The 26014-nt window shown below is 39.2% G+C and overlaps 1 protein-coding gene across 1 annotated transcript; it reads right to left on the bottom strand.

Annotated features, from left to right (window-relative positions):
• On the bottom strand, positions 1 to 23953 carry LOC310731613 (B-cell receptor CD22-like; the record flags this gene model as incomplete). The annotated part of the gene is made up of 10 exons (XM_083551266.1): positions 1 to 17; positions 1757 to 2026; positions 6531 to 6798; positions 17233 to 17513; positions 17614 to 17832; positions 17920 to 18118; positions 22122 to 22199; positions 22301 to 22337; positions 22513 to 22520; positions 23894 to 23953. The coding sequence occupies 10 exons, from the start codon at positions 23951 to 23953 to the stop codon at positions 1 to 3; spliced, it is 1437 nt and encodes a 478-aa protein (XP_083407392.1).
• Between the last annotated feature and the right edge of the window lie 2061 nt (positions 23954 to 26014).

Genomic DNA, 26014 nt, shown 5'->3' with positions numbered 1-26014 from the left:
TCAATCTTGCACACAGACTGAAAGGATACAGCAACGACATAATCGCACAGAAAAACAGTAAAAAGAGCTGAAATATATGAGAAGTTTACCAGTCAGTAACACGAGGATTGCAGCTGCTGCTGTAATGTTTCTCGCCATTCTGCCTTCAGACAGACGTCACTTAAAGATCCACCAGGTGTTGAATTTAATGCAAAGATTTCCTTGGAAATGCTTTCAAGAAATCTTACACTTTTAATAAACAATAACTTTCTCACTTAGTTTGTTCCTCCTTCACCCGTACTGTATTTGTGAGCACCAGCAGTAAAGATTGTGATTATCAGTCTGTTTCAGCTCAGTCTCTTCCCCTTTTGATGCATTAAAACAGAAATACATACGGTTAACACCCCTTTATTACTCTGTCTTTCTTTCTGTTGTGCTATGAAATGGCGTCTCTATAACTGATTTGATTTTCAGAATTAAGGTTGGAATATTTCAAATATCATGAGAACGATTTAGTAAAACATTAGCAACCATGTATCTAATAACATCATAACAACCACCAATAATATTATGGCATCCAATGAGAAAGATGCCAGCAACCCCTGGAATACAGAGGTAGCCAAATTGGTTAGCATAGCAACTAGCTAACAACACCATGGAAAGCACCTGGAATATTATGGCAACCAACAAGCAAAATGCTAACAAACCACGGATATACTTTAGGAAACACCTAGCAATAACCAAATCTGTTTAGCACAGCAACCACCTAGCAACACCATAGCTTACACAGCCTCATCATCAGACATAATATTAAAAACAATGATTATAATTTAAAAAAGACAGAATAAGTACAAACTTGTGACTAAGAATGTAAAACTACCCTTTGGCTCTCAATTCTAACACTTGCACAGTTTAAAACACAGTAATTAACTGAATCAGAAACAGATGTCTAGGGGGCTTAAAACTGGGTAAGGAACAGCCGAACTCTGCTACAAAGGTGAGGTTGTGGAAGACAGTCTCATGTTGCACGTCATACACCTTTGCAAGGTTACGTATGTCTGAGATCAAATCAATTTCTCTTCCTCCATAGGCGTGAAAAAGTCTAACTCAGATGTATTTATGTGTGCAGAGCTCTACAAGTGTTTTGCCAGTCGAACTCGTCTGTAACAGTTTCTCCAACCAACCAATCAGACCAACCAATCAGAGGACGGAAAAATGCTGACGCTATTCTGGGCCAGCGAGCTGCCCTGTGAGGCAAATATGAACTCTGATTGGTTAAAGAAACAGACCAATTTCTAATATTCTCTAAGGTAAAAAGGCCAGTAGTACTGATTCTGAAGGCTCTGGGCAGATTAGATTGACATGGCAGCACATAGAGGCTGAAATCTGATTGGACAAAAAGTCTAACATCCTCATACACGTACTGAAGCAGTGCAGCCGAGAGAAACGCTACGAAATGAAGAGAATAAACTGTTGGGAATAAATTATAAGAATTTCATGGAACAAATATTAGAATTTAGGTGGTAAATGTAGGTCAGTGCTTCTGATAGTGTTTAGGCCAGAAGAGAAGGCTTTGATGGCCCTGATGGCCCACCACTGGTAAAACCTCTGCAAAGAACTAATAATTAATAACTACATTGCACCCAGTATATGGACTTTTCACTCAGTAAACACAACTAGTAAAACTTTACGTGTGTATAAACAACTTGGAGATATGCTGATATATGAAAATAATCTTTCAGCTTCAGGGTGAAGCTACAGTACACATGACACTTACCTAACACATTCAGGTGTACAGGTGCAGAGTTTTGCCGTCCCAGCTGGTTGTGAGCAGTGCAGTAATAGAGTCCATTGTGATTGGTGTTGATGTTGCTGATGCTGTAATTCTGGCTTGTTGTCAGCAGTGTGTCTGTAGATTCTATCTGCTTAAACCAGGAGTAGGTGTGAACAGGAGGGTTTGCATCACTGCTACAGCTCAAAGTGACTGAATCCTCCTCCATTAGGTCTCCAGATGGATGAACCACTGCTCTGGTGTTTTTAGGGGAATCTGTATAGAAATACAACAACTAAATCAGCTGGTGTTGGTTCAGGATCAGCATTTGTTATATAAAAATACTGTGTTTAAAAAAAGTTAAATCCACACTTACACACTGGAGAAGATCGGAGACTGTCGTGGCCTTCAACAGCACAGCTGTAACTGACCTCACCACTGACTGCAGCTACAAAGCAGGAGGCAGATTTACACTCATTCACCCGCTGTCCGTTCTTGTACCAGATGTAAGTGGGATTGTTAGACAGAGTGCAGGTGGTGTTACAGCTCAGCCCCATGTACTGATCAGTCCAGTCTGATACTGTAACCTTCAGATCTGCAAATTATAAAAAGTATGTGAGTAATTACTTTGCTCTCTATTCACTTTGTTTAGTAAATATATACTTGTATAACTGTACATCACCTGTAACAGACAGAGCGACTCCAGGTTCTCCAGTGTAATCACCTTCATCAGTGTAGAATCTGAACCTGTATGTTTGAGCATCTGTCTCTCTCAGGTTAGTGATTCTCAGACTACAGTTATCCTGAGAGTTCTGTGTGTACTGCACTCGGCCCTGATGCTCCTCACCCTTTCTCACATCTACAGGATCATCATCAGCCTTCTGTTTAATGAACCACACTGATGTTCTCACTGTGTGTTCTGCAGGGTGCGTATAAGAGCAGGAGAGATCAACCGATGTGCCTTTCAGAGCACACACATGATCAGGAGTGTAAGTCACACGCCAACACGCCTTACTCATTACACCTGAAACATATAGAGAGGTAATAACTGTGGGAAGATCTTCTTTTAAAGCCTGGCATCCCATAATTATCATCTAGTTCTGGTCATAAATGTAGTTAAAACAGAAGATATTGAGTTTAATTTCGAAAATAAGGTGTTTTGTCAATTTTATTGTAAACTTGAGGGGGAGGAATCTGGACAGATTTACTCTGACACTTACACACTGGAGGAGAGCGACGTTCACTCTCATACGCCCTACAGGAGTAGCTGCCTTCATCATGTAGACTAGACGAGTCGAGGACAATGAAGTTATCATATGTAGTTTTTAACTTTTGGCCATTCCTGTACCAGTCGAAATTGTATGGAGTGAGACTGCAGGTGAAACTGCAGGTCAGTTTTACTTCTTTCTGTCCTTCAGGTTTAGGCTCCACCTTTACCTGCCAATCTACACACAATAATGTACAAAAACTCTGTAAATACTACAGACCTGTTATATATCATATTATACTGCAAAGTCTATGTGTGCATTATTACCTGTAACAGTTAGATGAACTCCAGATGGCGCTGATATCCAGTCACTGCTCTCTGTTTTAAATCTAAAGTTATAAACTCCAGAGTCACTCACACTCACATTTTGCACTGACAGCGTACATTCAGATGTCCAGATTATAACTCGTCCTGAATATTGTGGATCTTTACTCAGGTCTTGTGGTTCTCCTTCAGAGCTCTGGACTCGATACCACTCTTTCTGTGTGACACTGGAGTGATCAGGATTTGTAAATGTACAGGGGATTTTTACTGTAGATTCAGCAACAGCACAGAGACTCTGAGTGGGGAAAGTTACACTGGGCTGAGCCTGAACTCCTGGAACACACACACACACACACACACACACACACACACACACACACACACACACACACACACACACACACATATGAAAATTAAAACGATGACACATACACTGATCAGGAAGGGTGTTACTTTAGACTTCACCACTGATGCTGCTGTTTTTAGTCACACAGAGCGATTGTTCCAAAATCATGTGAAAATGACATGTAAAAATAGATCTCAGTTTGAAACAGTTTACAAACTTCCTCTTGGTTTGAAGAATATAAACAGTACAAATAAACTCACACAGATGAAGAACGGTGGAGGATACTAATATATTGTTGTGTAAAATACATGCCTAATATACATCATGAGTTTTTTGTACATTCGCATGTTTTCAGTAAAAGTTGCAATAATTCGTTTAGTTTCTTGCTCTGTAACTCCTGATGTTTACTCTACAGCACCATACAAAGGATCAATCTTGCACACAGACTGAAAGGATACAGCAACGACATAATCGCACAGAAAAACAGTCAAAAGAGCTGAAATATATGAGAAGTTTACCAGTCAGTAACACGAGGATTGCAGCTGCTGCTGTAATGTTTCTCGCCATTCTGCCTTCAGACAGACGTCACTTAAAGATCCACCAGGTGTTGAATTTAATGCAAAGATTTCCTTGGAAATGCTTTCAAGAAATCTTACACTTTTAATAAACAATAACTTTCTCACTTAGTTTGTTCCTCCTTCACCCGTACTGTATTTGTGAGCATCAGCAGTAAAGATTGTGATTATCAGTCTGTTTCAGCTCAGTCTCTTCCCCTTTTGATGCATTAAAACAGAAATACATACGGTTAACACCCCTTTATTACTCTGTCTTTCTTTCTGTTGTGCTATGAAATGGCGTCTCTATAATTGATTTGATTTTCAGAATTAAGGTTGGAATATTTCAAATATCATGAGAACGATTTAGTGATACATTAGCAACCATGTATCTAATAACATCATAACAACCACCAATAATATTATGGCATTATATATATGGCACTTGCACAGTTTTAAACACAGTAATTAACTGAATCAGAAACAGATGTCTAGAAGGCTTAAAACTGGGTAAGGAACAGCCGAACTCTGCTACAAAGGTGAGGTTGTGGAAGACAGTCTCAAGTTGCACGTCATACACCTTTGCAAGGTTACGTATGTCTGAGATCAAATCAATTTCTCTTCCTCCATAGGCGTAAAAAAGTCTAACTCAGATGTATTTATGTGTGCAGAGCTCTACAAGTGTTTTGCCAGTCGAACTCGTCTGTAACAGTTTCTCTCTGACCAACCAATCAGAGGACGGAAAAATGCTGACGCTATTCTGGGCCAGCGAGCTGCCCTGTGAGGCAAATATGAACTCTGATTGGTTAAAGAAACAGACCAATTTCTAATATTCTCTAAGGTAAAGAGGCCCGTAGTACTGATTCTGAAGGCTCTGGGCAGATTAGATTGACATGGCAGCACATAGAGGCTGAAATCTGATTGGAAAAAAAGTCTAACATCCTCATACACGTACTGAAGCAGTGCAGCCGAGAGAAACGCTACGAAAATGAAGAGAATAAACTGTTGGGAATAAATTATAACAATTTCATGGAACAAATATTAGAATTTAGGTGGTAAATGTAGGTCAGTGCTTCTGATAGTGTTTAGGCCAGAAGAGAAGGCTTTGATGGCCGTGATGGCCCACCACTGGTAAAACCTCTGCAAAGAACTCTGTGTGTGTGTGTGTGTGTGTGTGTGTGTGTGTGTGTGTGTGTGTGTGTGTGTGTGTGTGTGTGTGTGTATACAGTACAGTATATACACTCTACCAGTCAAAAGTTTGGACACACCTTTTTATTCAAAGGTTTTTCTTTATTTGTAATGTTTTCCACTTTGTGTATTAATATTGAGGACATTGAATTTATGCCAAATGTGGAATTATCTGGTCAATATAAATGTGTTAATTAACCCAGACTATGCTTTCTATTTATTCAAAATAAATACAAACTCTGAAGAAAAAACACAATGAATAACAAAGAAACAACAAGCAAAATGAAACATGGATCAAGGGTACAAAACCATGGAGAAGAAAAAAGTTGCAACATACGCTGAGTCTAAATACAAGTCTTAATTATCCACAACAGGATTCAGGTGCACAAAGAGACATGTGACAGGGCCCCTTAATGTGCAGTGGCTGATAGGAAATGTAGTTTGTAACAAAAGAAATAATTTAAAAAAAATTTACAATTATAAAAATTATAATGGAACTAAAACATAAATGTAAAATAAATATATATTATGAATCTAAATTCCCTTAAAAAATTTTTTTACCTGAACATAGATTTCTTAAGGTAAAGGTATACTTTTAAAGCACTACAACACACTACTGAAGCATAAATACTGCTGTTCTGATGAAATGCCAAAGACGTTCTTCTTCTCCTGTTCAGTTTAAATACAGAAAAGAGCATTCACATCTGTCTCAGCTCTTGCTTTTTCTGGGGACGTGCTGGATTTTGCTGTAGATCAGAGATGAATCATCTGTCATAAGCCTATGGAACAAAAAGAGGTGACTTAAAGACACGAATAATGCACATCTAATCAGTCAGTTAATGAAGTTCACCCTCGGCAGTGCTGCTGTGTTTATTAGCTGAGCTCGACTTCCGCTTCCTGAGGAACGCCAAGCACATGTTCATGCTAATTATAAATCGTTTTTTTCAACATAATTAGTATGTTTGCATTTTACATACCACATCCACAGAGCTCCTAAAAGGAGTGTTACTGCCAGGAAGACAACCAGACCCACCACGCTGAACTTTAACACTGTGTTCTCTGAACCTTCAGAAATAAATCATAAAAAAGATGATACACCATTTCATTGATATTTTTTCATCTGCTTCATAAAGCTATGTGACAGTGTTACAATGCACTTACCTAACACATTCAGGTGTACGGGTGTAGAGTTTTGCCGTCCCAGCTGGTTGTGAGCAGTGCAGTAGTAGAGTCCATTGTGACTGGTGTTGATGTCGCTGATGCTGTAATTCTGGCTTGTTGTCAGCGGTGTGTCTGTAGATTCTATCTGCTTAAACCAGGAGTAGGTGTGAACAGGAGGTTCTGCATCACTGCTACAGCTCAGAGTCACTGAATCCCCCTCCACTATGGTTCCAGAGGAATTATTATTATTATTTTTATTTTTTTTTACCTTTATTTTTTACAGGCAAGTCATTAAGAACAGGTTCTTATTTACAATGGCGGCCTGACAAGTGGAAAAACCACTTAGGGAAAGGGAAATAGGGCTAAAATAAGTACAAAACATTAAAAATACATACATGTAAACAATTACATAAATACATTTTAAAACAAAATTATGACAAGAAGCAACTGCATATATCCGTGAACAAATACGATATACTATTTTTAAAGGTTGAAATTGGAATGAATTTATCCAGTTTGAGAGTATTTTGCAAAGCATTCCAGTCGCGAGCGGCAGCAGATTGAAAAGATGCGAGACCAAACGCAGAGTTGGTTTTAGGAATGCTTAATTGAAAAATGAAGTGAGGACCGGGTGTTATATGTGACAGGCTTTAGCTGCAGCAAGTGACCTAAGTAAGGAGGTGAGTGGCCGAGAAGGGTCTTATAAATGAAGGTGAACCAGTGAATTTTACGGCGATTGTGAAGGGAGGGCCAGTTAACAGATGAATATAAAGCACAATGGTGTGTATTGAAAGGAGCATTTGTGGCAAACCTGATAGCAGAATGGTCAAGAGCATCAAGTTTTGATAGGGTGGACTTGCAAGCAACCCTATATATAGTGTCTCCATAATCTAACATGGGTAGAATGGTCATTTGAATAAGAATAAGTTTGGCAGAAGTGGTGAAGGAAGAGCGGTTTCTGTAAAAGAAACCAAGCTTGGCTTGGACCTTAGATTGCAGCTTTGATATGTGGATAGAGAAAGAGAGTGAAGTTTCCAACCAGATGCCTAAGTAGTTATAAGCAGTGACTTGTTCTAAAATAGCTCCCTTGCAGGTGGTGATGTTAAGGGCAGGAGGAGGCGTAGTACCCGTACGGCCAAACCACATGCTTTTTGTTTTGGAGGTATTGAGAGTGAGTTTGAGTTGTGTAAAAGACTGCTGTAGTTGGTAAAAGCCATGTTGCAGGGTAGCTTGAACAGCATCAGGGGAGGGACCTATGGCATAAAGGATTGTATCATCAGCATATAAGTGAATGAGTGAATTACCAACTGCCTGGGAAATGTTATTAATATAAATTGAGAAAAGTGTGGGACCAAGGATGGAGCCTTGGGGGACACCCCTGGTGACCAGAAGAGAATGGGAGAAAAGGTTTTAAAATCTTACACGTTGAACCCGTTGAGAAAGATAATTTGAGAACCAATCCAGTGAGTGATCAGTGACACCAATGCTGCGGAGTCTGTGGATAAGTGTGTTGTGGTCCACCGAGTCAAAAGCTTTTGCAAGATCAATGAATATAGCAGCACAGTTTTGTTTGTTATCTAATGCAGATGTAATGTCATTGAGCACTTTAGTGGTAGCTGTAACACAACCATACCCTGATCGAAAGCCAGACTGTGCCCCGGAGGTGATACCGTTAACATTTAGATAATTGATTAGTTGTTTATTGACAAGGTTTTCCAGAATTTTAGACACACATGGCAAGATGGAAATCGGCCTGTAATTATTAAGGTCAGCCTGATCACCGCCCTTATACAGAGGAAGCACAACTGCTTCTTTCCAAGCAGATGGAATCTCAGCTGTATAGAGGGAGAGGTTAATGAGGGCTGTTAGTGGAGCCGCAATGACAGGGGCAGCAATTTTAATAAAAAAGGCAGCAAGATCATCTGACCCAGCTGCTTTATTGGGGTCCAGAGCAGTCAGTTCGTTCAAGACTTCCCCCTCAAAAACAGGCTGGATGGAAAAACTGTGAGGAGGTGCTAAAAGGTTGCAAGTATTAGAGGTTGCAGGGGCTGTAGAAATAGGGTTTAATGTCTTTGAAACAAAGCCAGCATTTATGAAGTGGTGATTGAATGCTTCAGCCATGGAGTTTTTATTAGTGACAACTATGTCATCCAATTTTAGGGACAATGGTATGGTCCGGGGTTTGTTTTCAAGTTTTTTTACCGTATTCCAAAAAGCTTTTGGGTTCGCGCCACAAAGTGTGAGCTGTTTTTTAAAAAAGCCAGCTTTAACCTCCCTCACCGCTTGTGTGGCCTTGTTCCTGATTTGACGAAATAAAATGTTGTCGTTAACAGAATGTGTCTTGCGTGCTCTGCGCCAGGCTGTATTTTTTTGCTGAAGCAGAACCACTAGATCACGCTTAATCCACGGGCTGTTGCGGTTTTTTATACGCATCTTTTTGTTTGGGGCATGTTTGTTGATCACAGCAGTTAAAAGATCTTTAAACAACAACCATGCATCATTCACTGTAGGAATCAGACTTAAATGATTCAAATCATGTAAGAAGGCTTGAGCATCAAAATTTTTCAGAATACGTTTAGTGGTGATTACGACTGGCTGTTTGACAGAAAGTTGTTTTCTAACACAGGCAATAAAACAGTGGTCGCTGAGATCATTGCAAAAAACACCCGATAGGTACATGTGTGGGGCATTTGTGAACACAACATCTATCAATGTGGCGTTGTCACAACCTTTTGGGTTATATCTAGTAGGTAGGTTTATGATTTGATGAAGGTTTAAGAAATCAAATTGTTGTACAACTTTCTCAGGGGGCTTAAGCATGTCCCATTTAAGATCACCAAGTATGATCAACTCGGACCTAGTGAAAGGCGCAAGAGCATTGCTCAAGGCCTCTAGGGTACATGCTGGTGCAGATGGAGGGCGATAGCAGCCAGCCACAGATAAAGAAAAACTGTTAGATAATTTCATGTTAAGAACAAGAAGATCATACTGTTTGGGTATAGACTTTGCCAGGGCTATACTACATTCAAGATATTCTTTAGTGAAAATTGCTACTCCCCCACCCTTAGATGACCTATCCTGCCGAAACAGGTTGTAACCAGATAAATACAGGTCAGGATAGAGAATAGAGTTACGCAACCATGTCTCAGTAATTACTAAAACATCAGGGTTAGAACTCTCAACCCATACTTTAAGCTGGTCCTGTTTAGATAATATGCTTCTTGCGTTTAAATGCAAAAACCCAAGGTTATGGCGATTACAAAAAATAATCAAAGCATATATTATTTGAGGCCACATGATCCGTAGGGAAAACAACACCAGAAAGAACATCAGAAGAAGGGCCAGGGTTGACATGAACATTACCAGAGATCATAAGCAGTAATATAATCAAGGCCCGACAGAGCACAGCTGAGGTACTACAGTAATGCTGATTTGACAATACAGTTGCATGCAGTTTGTTAGGTAACGGAATAATATTAATGAGCTTTTTCATAATAAAACATGACAGCAGAGCCGGAGTAATGGAAAATCTGTCAGGCATTAACCCAAAAGTCCGTAATATCATTAAAGAGGCAGAGTCTCTATCATTTGAATAGACTTTGTCTGTTTTACTGCCTAAATAAGCAAGGCCATTTTGTTTGATTGCACATGAAGTAACGCAAGGAACTGAGAGACATGAAAAAATAGTTTGAGTATTGTTAGTGTTAAAACTGTTTTCACACTATCTCACACACATTCCTTTGTCCGTTCAGTGTCTATAGGATGTTAGTCGGTAAGGTAAACAGAGAGTCTTATCTGGGCTGGTATATCCTCTTGTCCAAACAGGAAACACTTTAGATCAGCTTTCTCCCCAATATGTGTGTGCGTGTTCGTGTGTGTGTGCGTGGACTGTATCATCCTGTGTATAAATACGTGTCTGCCACCTGCAATAAACTGAAGAGAGGAAACATTGCTACATTCTGTGTGCTGTGTATTTCTTCTTCCCTGATATCAGAAAGGCACTACGGAGCATCACAGGTCGTATGGAAAATCTCTCCATGAATTAAGTTTCGTTTTTGGGCATGATAAAAATCTAACAGTTTTGGTGTCAGAAGCGAGATACTTTCCGACAATATCCAGAGGGAGATCACGCATCAAGGTAGAATTTAATGTATTCCCTTGTTTGCGGTGATTGTCCCGTTTGCCAGCTATTAAGGCTGCATGTGTGTTCGTGTCTTGGTTATGCATTAATTTTTTAATTAGTGATAATTTCCTTGCGGGATGATTTCGTCGCGACATTGGTTTCCTCACCTTAGATGTAAGATGCAAGATTAGAAGACGTTTTTTACGGTCTGTCTAATATAGGCGATATTGTCTGAAGTATCCAAAAGAATCCACGATCATTTTAATATGCCTGAAAAAAATATATAATAAAAAATTATAAATGAAAAATTAATTGTTTTAAGAAAAAAAACAAAAAAGTGAGAAAAGAGAAAAGGAACTAAAGAGAAAAGGAACTAAAGAGAAACGGACATTTTGAAAAGACTTTAAAATTTTTCAAAGACTTCAATCTTGTTTTGGCTTTAAAGTCTATTTTTTTCTCCTAATTTACAAAATTTGTGATCCAATTGGAGAGACTGGATTACCTTTTTGTTTGAAGACTGTGATCTCCCTGGTGCCTGCGCAGCTGTATTGTCTGAGTGTTATGTGTTTTGTGTATTGTCCGTGTATTAAGTGTTGTGTGTCTGTTCTTTGTTCTGTGTAAAGATGATGGGTCATAACATTTCTCGCTTACTGCCGGAAGAATATACCACAGATTTTGTGTATAGGAATAGTGCTGGTTTTTGGACTAATCCTTATTTAGATCATTTGGCATTATGGAGTGAAATTGTGTCACATCTAGATACTTTTCCATAGAGATTTACATGCTGCTTGAGGTTTCTGCTATGCTTCAGGTTAAGTTAACCCTTTATGCTCTGCACTGCAACAGGAAGTGGTGCATTCCAGCCTCAGCACTAAACTCAAGGAGGAGGTCCTAGGAAAAAGGGAAAGTTCATCTATTAGGGAATAGATAGAGTTCCAATTTCATGTCCTGTAACTCACCTTTTGCCTGTGATGACACCGACTGGTACAAATTTATATCATAGCTTTACAATAATTCCAAACTCGCCTTTAAGGAAGAGATATGATGCACAAAATGGGAATGGAAATTCTGTTTTTTTAAACCAATGTCTCACTGTTTTTCCTTCTGTCCTCATGCTCTCAACCGAGCCACAGAGGTCCTGCCTGATGAACCAAATTTAGGTGAAGTTAACCCTAAATTATGGACCTCTCACAAAGATGAGGCAGGTTTCATCCAGGTAAAACCGTATCATCCACTCATGAAAACACACCATCCGATTTTTGTTAAACAATATCCATTGTCAATAGAGAAGAATGTTGGCATTGCTCCTGTTATTGACAATTTATTGTCACAAGGTGTTTTGATCGAGACACATTCACCGTGTAACACACCGATTAATCCCGTCTTAAAGGAAGATAAAAAATGCTGGAGGCTAACACAAGATTTACGTGAGATTAATAAATGAGTTATTCCGTTAGCTCCTTTGGTGCCCGAAGTAGCTACCATTGTTAACTCTATACCAGCAACTCACAGATTGTTTTTACTGTGATTGATCTTTGTTCTGCTTTTTTCAGTGTCCCTTTGGCCTCAGAGACGCAGCCGCTTTTCGCTTTTACCTATAGGAGACGTCAATTCACCTGGACACGTCTTCCTCAAGGCTTTGTTGACTCGCCAGCCGTATTCTCCGCTGTAGCGCACTGAACTTTGGCTGATATCCACCTGCCGGAAACAACCTGCATTTTTCAATACGCAGATGACATCCTTGTCACAGGACCGAGTACAGCTTGTGACTAGGTTTTCAAGACCTCTGACTGTGAAACAGATGCAGAGCTTCTTGGGACTGATGAACTACTGCCGAGCATGGATCTCTGACTGCGCACAGCATGATAAAGTTTGCGTAGTGCTATTGATCACAAAGCTCCTCCATCACATCTCATTCTGTGGTCTCATGAAATGACTGACAGTTTTGCTGCCCTCAAGAAGGCTGTACAGTCTGCTCCAGCTCTGGGTCTTCCGAATTATGCTGAGCCTTTTCACCTTTATGTGCACGAACGTGGTGGTACGGCTGCGGGGATCCTAGCCCAGGAACACGGTGACAGATATCGCCCTGTTGCGTATCTTTCCAAATTTTTAGACAACATAGCACAAGGGTTGCCTTCGTGCTTGCGTGCAGTGGCTGCTGCGGCTCTGATGGTCCGGGATGCTGAGAAAATGGTGCTGTCACATCCTTTAATACTGTACACCTCAAATCAGGTAACAGCTAATTTATACGACCTCAACAAACAACATATGACAGCACAACGTAGATCTGGTTATGAAACTACACTATTGGTAACGGAAAACTTAACTATTATGCCTTCTTCTCAGCCGCATTCAGCTGTAGAAGCTCTGCGTGATCTGCTAGACGATATTGATTTAGATGGTTTTGATGATGCGCATGATTGCCTTAGACAAATTGAACGTGAGACCTCTTGTAGGCCCGATCTTCAGATACGGCCCTGGAAGAGGGGGATTGCTTATATGTAGATGTTCATGTTTAGAACCTTCTGGTGTGTATTTATGTGGATATGGGGTTGTAAGATTACCTGATGTAATAGTTGAAGCTAAATCATTCCCATACACATCGGCACAAGCTGCAGAATTGTTCGCACTTACAAGATCATGTCAGTTGTCTAAAGGTAAAGTAGTGACTTTATACACTGATTCTAAGTATGCTTATGGTGTTGTGCATGATTTTGCTGAAACATGGAAGCAAAGAGACTTTAAAACAGCTGATGGAAAGCCCATAGCACATTTTAATCTCATAGGCGACTTATTAAAAGCTGTTCAACTCCCTGCCAAAGTGGCCATAGATTTTATACATATGCCACCTGTAGGAAATTTGAGGTACCTGTTGGTTATAGTTGACAGATTCACTAAGTGGCCAGAAGCATTTGCATGTGCGACAGAGAATGCTAAAACTGTTATTAAAATATTAACAAAAGAGATCATCTCTAGGTTTGGTATTCCTAGCGTGATTGAAATTGATAACGGCACACCTTTTGCTTCGAAGTTAAGACAACTTTTGACTAAAAGTTTAGCAATTGATTGTGATTTTAATATTCCCTATCACCCACAGTCAGCTGGAGTGGTAGAGAGAACAAACAGAACCATTAGACGTATTACTGAAGCCTGCATTGAAACAGGCCAAAATTGGACTGTTGTTCTCTCGGTAATACTCACAGAAATGAAAATAACCCTATCTTTAACAAAACTAACCCTGTCTCGAACAAAACTAATCCTTTGAAAGTTTTATGTTCTAACCTTATATGACCCCATGGGTCAGGAGACGCACTGGCATTTCTTTCTTAGGTAACCTGGAAGTGATGGTGGACGACTACGTTTCTGCCCTGGTTGAGAAATTTAATTCTATCAGTGCTGATGTTTCACTAACTCTTCCTCTGCCCACAGATAAGCCCACACACCCTTTTGTGCCTAATCAGCAGGTCCTGATAAGACGTCTGACGCCCATCAAGGTCGGTGATCCGAAGTATCTGGGTCCAGCGACTGTCCTAGCTGTAACCAGAACTGGAGTTCTGACTGATTATCAGCCACAGTGGATACACGCAAGCAGGATCAAGACAGCACCCACTTAATCTATGCATTAATTGGTCTGTTGGCCTAAGAAGCCAGCCTAAGTGAGCGTTCAGGGCTGAAACAGTTGAGAGCCCACGGAAAGATCTTTTCTTTTTAGTAGAAAGGGGGCCACCTCCGGGGTGAAGATCAAACTCACTTGACTGTTTAGTTTAGCGTACCCTGATACTCGCTCTAGGTCTAAATTCTATAACTATATGTGCATAGATGTAACTAGACTCCGAATTTTTTTATTCTCTTTGAATACATTATTCAGAGAAGAAACTGTTATCTATACCTTATATCACTGTTAATAGACATACTGAACAAACAATGAGAAACAATGGTCTCATGATGTCTTGGAGAACGTGAAACAACTGCTGAACAAAGTTTTTGGAAAAGATTAAGAATTTGTTTACGAGTGTTGAACACTATTTTGTTTTATCCTTGATTTGAGTGGTGATGATGAAGGATTATTTGCATATAGGAAAAGAATGAAATGGAATATCTTTCAATTGGCAGTTTATGTCACAGGTTCTGTTCCCAGGATGAACATCCTATGTTTTGGTGTGTGATGCTAAATCATAAATGATTTAAAGTGGCCATTGTTAGTGTTAAAACTGTTTTCACACTATCTCACACACATTCCTTTGTCCGTTCAGTGTCTATAGGATTTTTACCATGTTAGTCGGTAAGGTAAACAGAGAGTCTTATCTGGGCTGGTATATCCTCTTGTCTAAACAGGAAAACACTTTAGGTCAGCCTTTTGTGTGTGCGTGTTCGTGTGTGTGTGCGTGGACTGTATCATCCTGTGTATAAATACGTGTCTGCCACCTGCAATAAACTGAAGAGAGGAAACATTGCTACATTCTGTGTGCTGTGTATTTCTTCTTCCCTGAATTCAGAAAGGCACTACGGAGCATCACAGGTCGTATGGAAAATCTCTCCATGAATTAAGTTTCGTTTGGGCATGATAAAAATATAACAGTGTGTGTGTGTGTGTGTGTGTGTGTGTGTCTATACAGTACAGTATATACACTCTACCAGTCAAAAGTTTGTACACACCTTTTTATTCAAAGGTTTTTCTTTATTTGTAATGTTTTCCACTTTGTTTATTAATATTAAGGACATTGAGGGGTTTTGCTGCCACACTTCACTGTTCTTGTGCTCTTGTGCTCTCCACAACAACGAGGATGCTGAAGTGACACTATTATTTTACAACTCGGATGGGAGTTGTGCCACGAGTGTGCACAGTCTAGAAGTATTGAAAAACATGTTTGTAACCCATTTGAATAACGAGCAGCCAACAGATTTAGCATAGCAACCACATAGCAACAACCTATGAGCCTCAAGCACACAATGATATCATTTCAGTCACAAATGCTAACATGTTTATGCTACTAACATGCAGAGGAAATTGTCATTTCTTAACATGATTTGTGACATTGATTTTGAGAAATATAAAAAGTTTATATTACATATTATTCTCTGAACAGCATTTAACTATTCCTGCACCTGAATAAAATTATTTCTGAACAATGTGTTTTTGCATCTACTGACAATTTATATACTTAAAATTCATGCTTGTATTACAATTAAAATAAGGAACATATACTCTTTTGTTTGATTTAATTTCCTTTATGAGACGGTTAGGACTTGAACCAGGGACAATGGCTTCATAGTCAAACCATCTATAAGATGTGGCTCAGAGGGGAATATGAACCTAATCAGAGATAGACTGAATGAAAAGGTGGAAGGTTTCATAATGTATTTATTATAAAGTAAAAAACAAGAATAAACAACGAAGACAAGAAATAAAATATTAAACTGAAAATCTTCTTAAAGAACTCAAGAAGAGTTGTCCCAATGACTTTTTCTAGAAAAAAGCAGAGAAAAGCAAAATATATTAAAAACTTTAAAAGAGGCAACTTGAAACAATGCTGGGGACACGGGAAACAAAACACTATCAGTAGACCATACAACATTAAGAAGCAAGTGAAAAACTACCACAAAGAAGGACCTTAAATAGACTGTGGGAGATTGGGAACAGGTGGAGACAATTGAGCATTTGGAAAGGGCAAAGGCGACATCTGGTGGTAAAAGGAAATAACTACAAATACAAAACCCCCTGAATCCTGAGACTTGATATATAAACTTATACTCAGTCTGGTGAAGCAGGTACACTTACCGTCAGGGTGTCTTAATTAAGGACGTGGCTGCAGGGTTCGGTGTTGGCTCTTGACAGAGCTCTTAATATTCAAAATGGAAAAGATTAGAGAATGAAGAATGTAGTATGTGTGTTGCTAACACACACACACACACACACACACACACACACACACACACACACAAACAAACAAAGACTGTGTACATACTTGCAGAGTATCATAATCTGGAGACATCGTCGTGAGCTGCAGTGTTGTGTACGTGTCGCCTTCAGGTGCCGGAACCCTCTGAGAAAAAGAAACAAAATTTTCCAATCTTATTTTATTTACTTTATAGGATCTAGAGTTTGATGAAGAAAAGACATAAACAGACATTACAACGGTCTCTCAGTACCTGAAAGTCAGTGTCTCTGTTTGCTATTCTCTTCCTCCTATTCACACAAATAACATAAAACACGGCTCTTCAATCTGTTCTTGTTTCATTCAGATATTTATAGAATAAAATAGTTCAGTTACTCACATAATGACCAGAACAGCAATAGGAAGAAGCAGAGTAGGAACGAGTGCAGCAGCTCCCCATGCAACATGGAGCTTCCACACCTCATCACCTGAGGGAAAGAAAAGCTTTTATTACAGGTACAGAGACAAATATATTTTACTGCAGCAATTAAATCATCAAATCTTAATAACTACATTGCACCCAGTATATGGACTTTTCACTCAGTAAACACAACTAGTAAAACTTTACGTTTGTATAAACAACTTGGAGATATGCTGATATATGAAAATAATCTTTCAGCTTCAGGGTGAAGCTACAGTACACATGACACTTACCTAACACATTCAGGTGTACAGGTGCAGAGTTTTGTCGTCCCAGCTGGTTGTGAGCAGTGCAGTAATAGAGTCCATTGTGATTGGTGGTGATGTTGCTGATGCTGTAATTCTGGCTTGTTGTCAGCAGTGTGTCTGTAGATTCTATCTGCTTAAACCAGGAGTAGGTGTGAACAGGAGGGTTTGCATCACTGCTACAGCTCAGAGTCACTGAATCCCCCTCCATTAGGTCTCCAGATGGATGAACCACTGCTCTGGTGTTTTTAGGGGAATCTGTATAGAAATACAACAACTAAATCAGCTGGTGTTGGTTCAGGATCAGCATTTGTTATATAAAAATACTGTGTTTAAAAAAAGCTAAATCCACACTTACACACTGGAGAAGATCGGAGACTGTCGTGGCCTTCAACAGCACAGCTGTAACTGACCTCACCACTGACTGCAGCTACAAAGCAGGAGGCAGATTTACTCTCATTCACCCGCTGTCCGTTCTTGTACCAGATGTAAGTGGGATTGTTAGACAGAGTGCAGGTGGTGTTACAGCTCAGCTCCATGTACTGATCAGTCCAGTCTGATACTGTAACCTTCAGATCTGCAAATTATAGAAAGTATGTGAGTAATTACTTTGCTCTCTATTCACTTTATTTAGTAAATATATACTTGTATAACTGTACATCACCTGTAACAGACAGAGCGACTCCAGGTTCTCCAGTGTAATCACCTCCATCAGTGTAGAATCTGAATCTGTATGTTTGAGCATCTGTCTCTCTCAGGTTAGTGATTCTCAGACTACAGTTATCCTGAGAGTTCTGTGTGTACTGCACTCGGCCCTGATGCTCCTCACCTTTTCTCACATCTACAGGATCATCATCAGCCTTCTGTTTAATGAACCACACTGATGTTCTCACTGTGTGTTCTGCAGGGTGCGTATAAGAGCAGGAGAGATCAACCGATGTGCCTTTCAGAGCACACACATGATCAGGAGTGTAAGTCACACCCCAACACGCCTTACTCATTACACCTGAAACATATAGAGAGGTAATAACTGTGGGAGGATCTTCGTTTGAAGCCTGGCATCCCATAATTATCATCTAGTTCTGGTCATAAATGTAGTTAAAACAGAAGATATTGAGTTTAATTTCGAAAATTAGGTGTCTTGTCAATTTTATTGTAAACTTGAGAGGGAGGAATCTGGACAGATTTACTCTGACACTTACACACTGGAGGAGAGCGACGTTCACTCTGGTACGCCCTACAGGAGTAGCTGCCTTCATCATGTAGACTAGTCGAGTCGAGGACAATGAAGTTATCATATGTAGTTTTTAACTTTTGGCCATTCCTGTACCAGTGGAAATTGTATGGACTGAGACTGCAGGGGAAACTACAGGTCAGTTTTACTTCTCTCTGTCCTTCAGGTTTAGGCTCCACCTTCACCTGCAAATCTACACACAATAATGTACAAAAACTCTGTAAATACTACAGACCTGTTATATATCATATTATACTGCAAAGTCTATGTGTGCATTATTACCTGTAACAGTTAGATGAACTCCAGATGGCGCTGATATCCAGTCACTGCTCTGTGTTTTAAATCTAAAGTTATAAACTCCAGAGTCACTCACACTCACATTTTTCACTGACAGCGAACATTCAGATGTCCAGATTATAACTCGTCCTGAATATTGTGGATCTTTACTCAGGTCTTGTGGTTCTCCTTCAGAGCTCTGGACTCGATACCACTCGCTCTGTGTGACACTGGAGTGATCAGGATTTGTAAATGTACAGGGGATTTTTACTGAAGATTCAGCAAGAGCACAGAAACTCTGAGTGGGGAAAGTTACACTGGGCTGAGCCTGAACTCCTGGAACACACACACACACACACACACACACACACACACACACACACACACACACACACACAACAAAACAGAAGCAGAAAGTAAAGTAATGTCTTGTGCACTGACAGGGAAGTATAATCAGTCTTAAGTGCTGCTGCTGCACTCAGTCACACACAGTGAGTGAAAAAAAAAGTTGTGAAATTGACAATAAAAATAGAACTCATTTTAAAACTTCCTCTGGGTTTGTAGACTCTAGAACTGCAACAAATAAACTCATGCAGTTAAAAAACAGTGCAGGATACTAACACATTATAGTTTGTACAGTAATACATGACTAATACACATATGATTTAACATACGTATGTGATCTTTTTATTTCTGGCTCTATACTGTACCTCCTGATGTTTACTCTACAGCACCCTACAAATGATCTATTCTACATACAGATGTTTCTGAAAGGATGCAGTAGTGACACAGAAGCACAGAAAAACAGTAGAAAGAGCTGAAATATATGAAAAGTTTAACAGTGAGTAACATGAGAATTGCTGCTGCTGCTGCTGCTGTAAAGTTTCTCGTCATTCTGTGAAAAACGCTGACATCAACCTTTAAACAGCTCATACTGAGATCCACCAGGTGTGAAATTTTGTCCAAAAATATCCTTAGAATTACAATATAAAACTTTCTTACTCTTTTAATAAACAATAACTGCCTAAATCAGCCTATTCCTCTTTCACTCATGCTGCACTCGTCTCTGTACGACACTTCCAGTTATGACTCGGAATATGAACGATGCGTTCACACCAGCATTGTGTGAACCACGCCAACGTGTTTAAGCCTCCTCTTTACTTTTAACCCTATAAAAAAAGTCATTCAAGTTTCATTAATACCACATTCCTACTCGATTTTTCTTTCTTCTGAGGTAAAAAAAACACTGTTACTTTTAATTCTTTGATAATGTCTAAATGTGATGATGTTAATGTTGTGATGTAAATGTACATTTTGTTATAATGTTTAGTAATGGATATTTGTCTTAATCAAGCTACAAGTACAGGAATGAAGAAGCCAAGAGAAGTCCATGCGATTTGACCATAATCAGTTATCCCTAAGCTATTTCTAGCGCCCTCCTGTGGCCGTTTTAGACAACTTATTTTTTTTATCCCAAGTCATGGCGAAACTAAATTGTAGAATTTTTTTGTAAATCACATGCTCATTGCAAACTATTGGAGAAAAAGAAACCACCAAATCAAGTCTGTTTTATAATCAATTAAGATTCTGGTATTTTAAACTCTCCTTGTCGTGTTCGACACACACCAGTTTCACATACAGAGGTATTATACATAATAATAGTAATAGCATTTAACAGTCAACAGTCAGTCCTATAGAGTCTAATACAGATAATTTATTAAAAAAATGTATATTTTTTTACCACATGTTAATATGTTAACATATATGTTAAGAATATTATATATAAATATTTGTTGGGGCGTGGGTTTTTTCCCTGTTTTTATGAGGAAGTTCAGGGAAGTTTTAGCTCTTGTGTGGTTGCTTGCTGCTGAAGGCAGGGTCAGTGGGAAAATCCTGATAATTTGTTGGTTTTTAATTGCAAGTGTGTTGGTACAGGATGAGAGTGGTCAGTGAAGATTTGCACATGTCCTACCTCAAGGTCAGAAGCTTCATAGTCTCTCTGCACAACAATGGTAAAGAGAATGACCTCAGTCAGTCACTGGACACTGCATGAGCATGAGAATGAGAGAAAAGGATAAACACAGGTAGGAGGACCAGAGAAGATGTTCACTGTGAGGGGTTTTGCTGCCACACTTCACTGTTCTTGTGCTCTTGTGCTCTCCACAACAACGAGGATGCTGAAGTGACACTATTATTTTACAACTCGGATGGGAGTTGTGCCACGAGTGTGCACAGTCTAGAAGTATTGAAAAACATGTTTGTAACCCATTTGAATAACGAGCAGCCAACAGATTTAGCATAGCAACCACATAGCAACAACCTATGAGCCTCAAGCACACAATGATATAATTTCAGTCACAAATGCTAACATGTTTATGCTACTAACATGCAGAGGAAATTGTCATTTCTTAACATGATTTGTGACATTGATTTTGAGAAATATAAAAAGTTTATATTACATATTATTCTCTGAACAGCATTTAACTTATTCCTGCACCTGAATAAAATAATTTCTGAACAATGTGTTTTTGCATCTACTGACAATTTATATACTTAAAATTCATGCTTGTATTACAATTAAAATAAGGAACATATACTCTTTTGTTTGATTTAATTTCCTTTATGAGACGGTTAGGACTTGAACCAGGGACAATGGCTTCATAGTCAAACCATCTATAAGATGTGGCACAGAGGGGCATATGAACCTAATCAGAGATAGACTCAATGAAAAGGTGGAAGGTTTCATAATGTATTTATTATAAAGTAAAAAACAAGAATAAACAAAGAAGACAAGAAATAAAATATTAAACTGAAAATCTTCTTAAAGAACTCAAGAAGAGTTGTCCCAATGACTTTTTCTAGAAAAAAGCAGAGAAAAGCAAAATATATTAAAAACTTTAAAAGAGGCAACTTAAAACAATGCTGGGGACACGGGAAACAAAACACTATCAGTAGACCATACAACATTAAGAAGCAAGTGAAAAAACTACCACAAAGAAAGACCTTAAATAGACTGTGGGAGATTGGGAACAGATGGAGACAATTGAGCATTTGGAAAGGGCAAAGGCGACACCTGGTGGTAAAAGGAAATAACTACAAATACAAAACCCCCTGAATCCTGAGACTTGATATATAAACTCATACTCAGTCTGGTGAAGCAGGTACACTTACCGTCAGGGTGTCTTAATTAAGGACGTGGCTGCAGGGTTCAGTGTTGGCTCTTGACAGAGCTCTTAATATTCTAAATGGAATAGATTAGAGAATGAAGAATGTAGTATGTGTGTTGCTAACACACACACACACACACACACACACACACACACACACACACACACAAACAAAGACTGTGTACATACTTGCAGAGTATCATAATCTGGAGACATCGTCGTGAGCTGCAGTGTTGTGTACGTGTCGCCTTCAGGTGCCGGAGCCCTCTGAGAAAAAGAAACAAAATTTTCCAATCTTATTTTATTTACTTTATAGGATCTAGAGTTTGATAAAGATAAAGACATCAATTACAACGGTCTCTCAGTACCTGAAAGTCAGTGTCTCTGTTTGCTATTCTCTTCCTCCTATTCACACAAATAACATAAAACACGGCTCTTCAATCTGTTCTTGTTTTATTCAGATATTTATATAATAAAATAGTTCAGTTACTCACATAATGACCAGAACAGCAATAAGAAGAAGGAGAAGCAGAGTAGGAACGAGTGCAGCAGTTCCCCATGCAACATGGAGCTTCCACACCTCATCACCTGAGGGAAAGAAAAGCTTTTATTACAGGTACAGAGACAAATATATTTTACTGCAGCAATTAAATCATCAAATCTTAATAACTACATTGCACCCAGTATATGGACTTTTCACTCAGTAAACACAACTAGTAAAACTTTACACATGACACTTATGTAACACATGCAGGTGTATGGGTGTAGAGTTTTGAAGTCCCAGCTGGTTGTGAGCAGTGCAGTAGTAGAGTCCACTGTGTAGGGAGCTAATTTTACTGATGCTGTAATTCTGGTTTGTTGTCAACAGGTTGTTTGTAGCTACTCTTTGCTTAAACCAGGAGTAGGTGTGAACAGGAGGGTTTGCATCACTGCTACAGCTTAAAGTCACTGAATCAACCTTCACTAGACTTTCAGAGGAATGAACCACTGCTATGATGTTTTTAGGGGAATCTGATCAGAAATACAACAACTAAATCAGCTGGTGTTGGTTCAGGATCAGCATTTGTTTTATAAAAATAGATGTACTGTGTTTGAGAAAAGTTAAATCCACACTCACACACTGGAGAAGATCGGAGACTGTCGTGGCCTTCAACAGCACAGCTGTAACTGACCTCACCACTGACTGCAGCTACAAAGCAGGAGGCAGATTTACACTCATTCACCCGCTGTCCGTTCTTGTACCAGATGTAAGTGGGATTGTTAGACAGAGTGCAGGTGGTGTTACAGCTCAGCTCCATGTACTGATCAGTCCAGTCTGATACTGTAACCTTCAGATCTGCAAATTATAGAAAGTATGTGAGTAATTACTTTGCTCTCTATTCACTTTATTTAGTAAATATATACTTGTATAACTGTACATCACCTGTAACAGACAGAGCGACTCCAGGTTCTCCAGTGTAATCACCTCCATCAGTGTAGAATCTGAATCTGTATGTTTGAGCATCTGTCTCTCTCAGGTTAGTGATTCTCAGACTACAGTTATTCTGAGAGTTCTGTGTGTACTGCACTCGGCCCTTGTGCTCCTTACCCTTTCTCACATCTACAGGATCATCATCAGCCTTCTGTTTAATGAACCACACTGATGTTCTCACTGTGTGTTCTGCAGGGTGCGTATAAGAGCAGGAGAGATCAACCGATGTGCCTTTCAGAGCACACACATGATCAGGAGTGTAAGTCACACGCCAACACGCCTTACTCATTACACCTGAAACATATAGAGAGGTAATAACTGTGGGAGGATCTTCTTTTGAAGCCTGGCATCCCATAATTATCATCTAGTTCTGGTCATAAATGTAGTTAAAACAGAAGATATTGAGTTTAATTTCGAAAATTAGGTGTCTTGTCAATTTTATTGGAAACTTGAGGGGGAGGAATCTGGACAGATTTACTCTGACACTTACACACTGGAGGAGAGCGACGTTCACTCTCATACGCCCTACAGGAGTAGCTGCCTTCATCATGTAGACTAGTCGAGTCGAGGACAATGAAGTTATCATATGTAGTTTTTAACTTTTGGCCATTCCTGTACCAGTCGAAATTGTATGGAGTGAGACTGCAGGTGGAACTGCAGGTCAGTTTTACTTCTCTCTGTCCTTCAGGTTTAGGCTCCACCTTCACCTGCAAATCTACACACAATAATGTACAAAAACTCTGTAAATACTACAGACCTGTTATATATCATATTATACTGCAAAGTCTATGTGTGCATTATTACCTGTAACAGTTAGATGAACTCCAGATGGCGCTGATATCCAGTCACTGCTCTGTGTTTTAAATCTAATGTTATAAACTCCAGAGTCACTCACACTCACATTTTGCACTGTCAGCGAACATTCAGATGTCCAGATTATAACTCGTCCTGAATATTGTGGATCTTTACTCAGGTCTTGTGGTTCTCCTTCAGAGCTCTGGACTCGATACCACTCTCTCTGTGTGACACTGGAGTGATCAGGATTTGTAAATGTACAGGGGATTTTTACTGTAGATTCAGCAACAGCACAGAAACTCTGAGTGGGTAAAGTTACACTGGGCTGAGCCTGAACTCCTGGAACGAACACACACACACACACACACACACACACACACACACACACACACACACACACACACACACACACACACACACACACACACACACACACACACACATGAAGCTGAAATTAAAACGATGACACATACACTGATCAGGAAGGTGTTACTTTAGACTTCACCACTGATGCTGCTGTTTTTAGTCACACAGAGCGATTGTACCAAAATCATGTGAAAATGACATGTAAAAATAGATCTCAGTTTGAAACAGTTTACAAACTTCCTCTTGGTTTGAAGAATATAAACAGTACAAATAAACTCACACAGATGAAGAACGGTGGAGGATACTAATATATTGTTGTGTAAAATACATGCCTAATATACATCATGAGTTTTTTGTACATTCGCATGTTTTCAGTAAAAGTTGCAATAATTCGTTTAGTTTCTTGCTCTGTAACTCCTGATGTTTACTCTACAGCACCATACAAAGGATCAATCTTGCACACAGACTGAAAGGATACAGCAACGACATAATCGCACAGAAAAACAGTAAAAATAGCTGAAATATATGAGAAGTTTACCAGTCAGTAACACGAGGATTGCAGCTGCTGCTGTAATGTTTCTCGCCATTCTGCCTTCAGACAGACGTCACTTAAAGATCCACCAGGTGTTGAATTTAATGCAAAGATTTCCTTGGAAATGCTTTCAAGAAATGCTTTCAAGAAATCTTACACTTTTAATAAACAATAACTTTCTCACTTAGTTTGTTCCTCCTTCACCCGTACTGTATTTGTGAGCACCAGCAGTAAAGATTGTGATTATCAGTCTGTTTCAGCTCAGTCTCTTCCCCTTTTGATGCATTAAAACAGAAATACATACGGTTAACACCCCTTTATTACTCTGTCTTTCTTTCTGTTGTGCTATAAAATGGCGTCTCTATAACTGATTTGATTTTCAGAATTAAGGTTGGAATATTTCAAATATCATGAGAACGATTTAGTGATACATTAGCAACCATGTATCTAATAACATCATAACAACCACCAATAATATTATGGCATCCAATGAGAAAGATGCCAGCAACCCCTGGAATACAGAGGTAGCCAAATTGGTTAGCATAGCAACTAGCTAACAACACCATGGAAAGCACCTGGAATATTATGGCAACCAACAAGCAAAATGCTAACAAACCACGGATATACTTTAGGAAACACCTAGCAATAACCAAATCTGTTTAGCACAGCAACCACCTAGCAACACCATAGCTTACACAGCCTTATCATCAGACATAAAATTAAAAACAATGATTATAATTTAAAAAAGACAGAATAAGTACAAACTTGTGACTAAGAATGTAAAACTACCCTTTGGCTCTCAATTCTAACACTTGCACTGTTTGAAACACAGTAATTAACTGAATCAGAAACAGATGTCTAGGGGGCTTAAAACTGGGTAAGGAACAGCCGAACTCTGCTACAAAGGTGAGGTTGTGG

The sequence above is a fragment of the Silurus aristotelis genome, assembly GCF_946808225.1.
Source record: "Silurus aristotelis genome assembly, chromosome: 9".
In the NCBI taxonomy this organism is placed as follows: Eukaryota; Metazoa; Chordata; class Actinopteri; order Siluriformes; family Siluridae; genus Silurus; species Silurus aristotelis.
The sequence above is the reverse complement of the archived record's forward strand: the minus strand, read 5'-3'. Positions and strand labels throughout refer to the sequence as shown.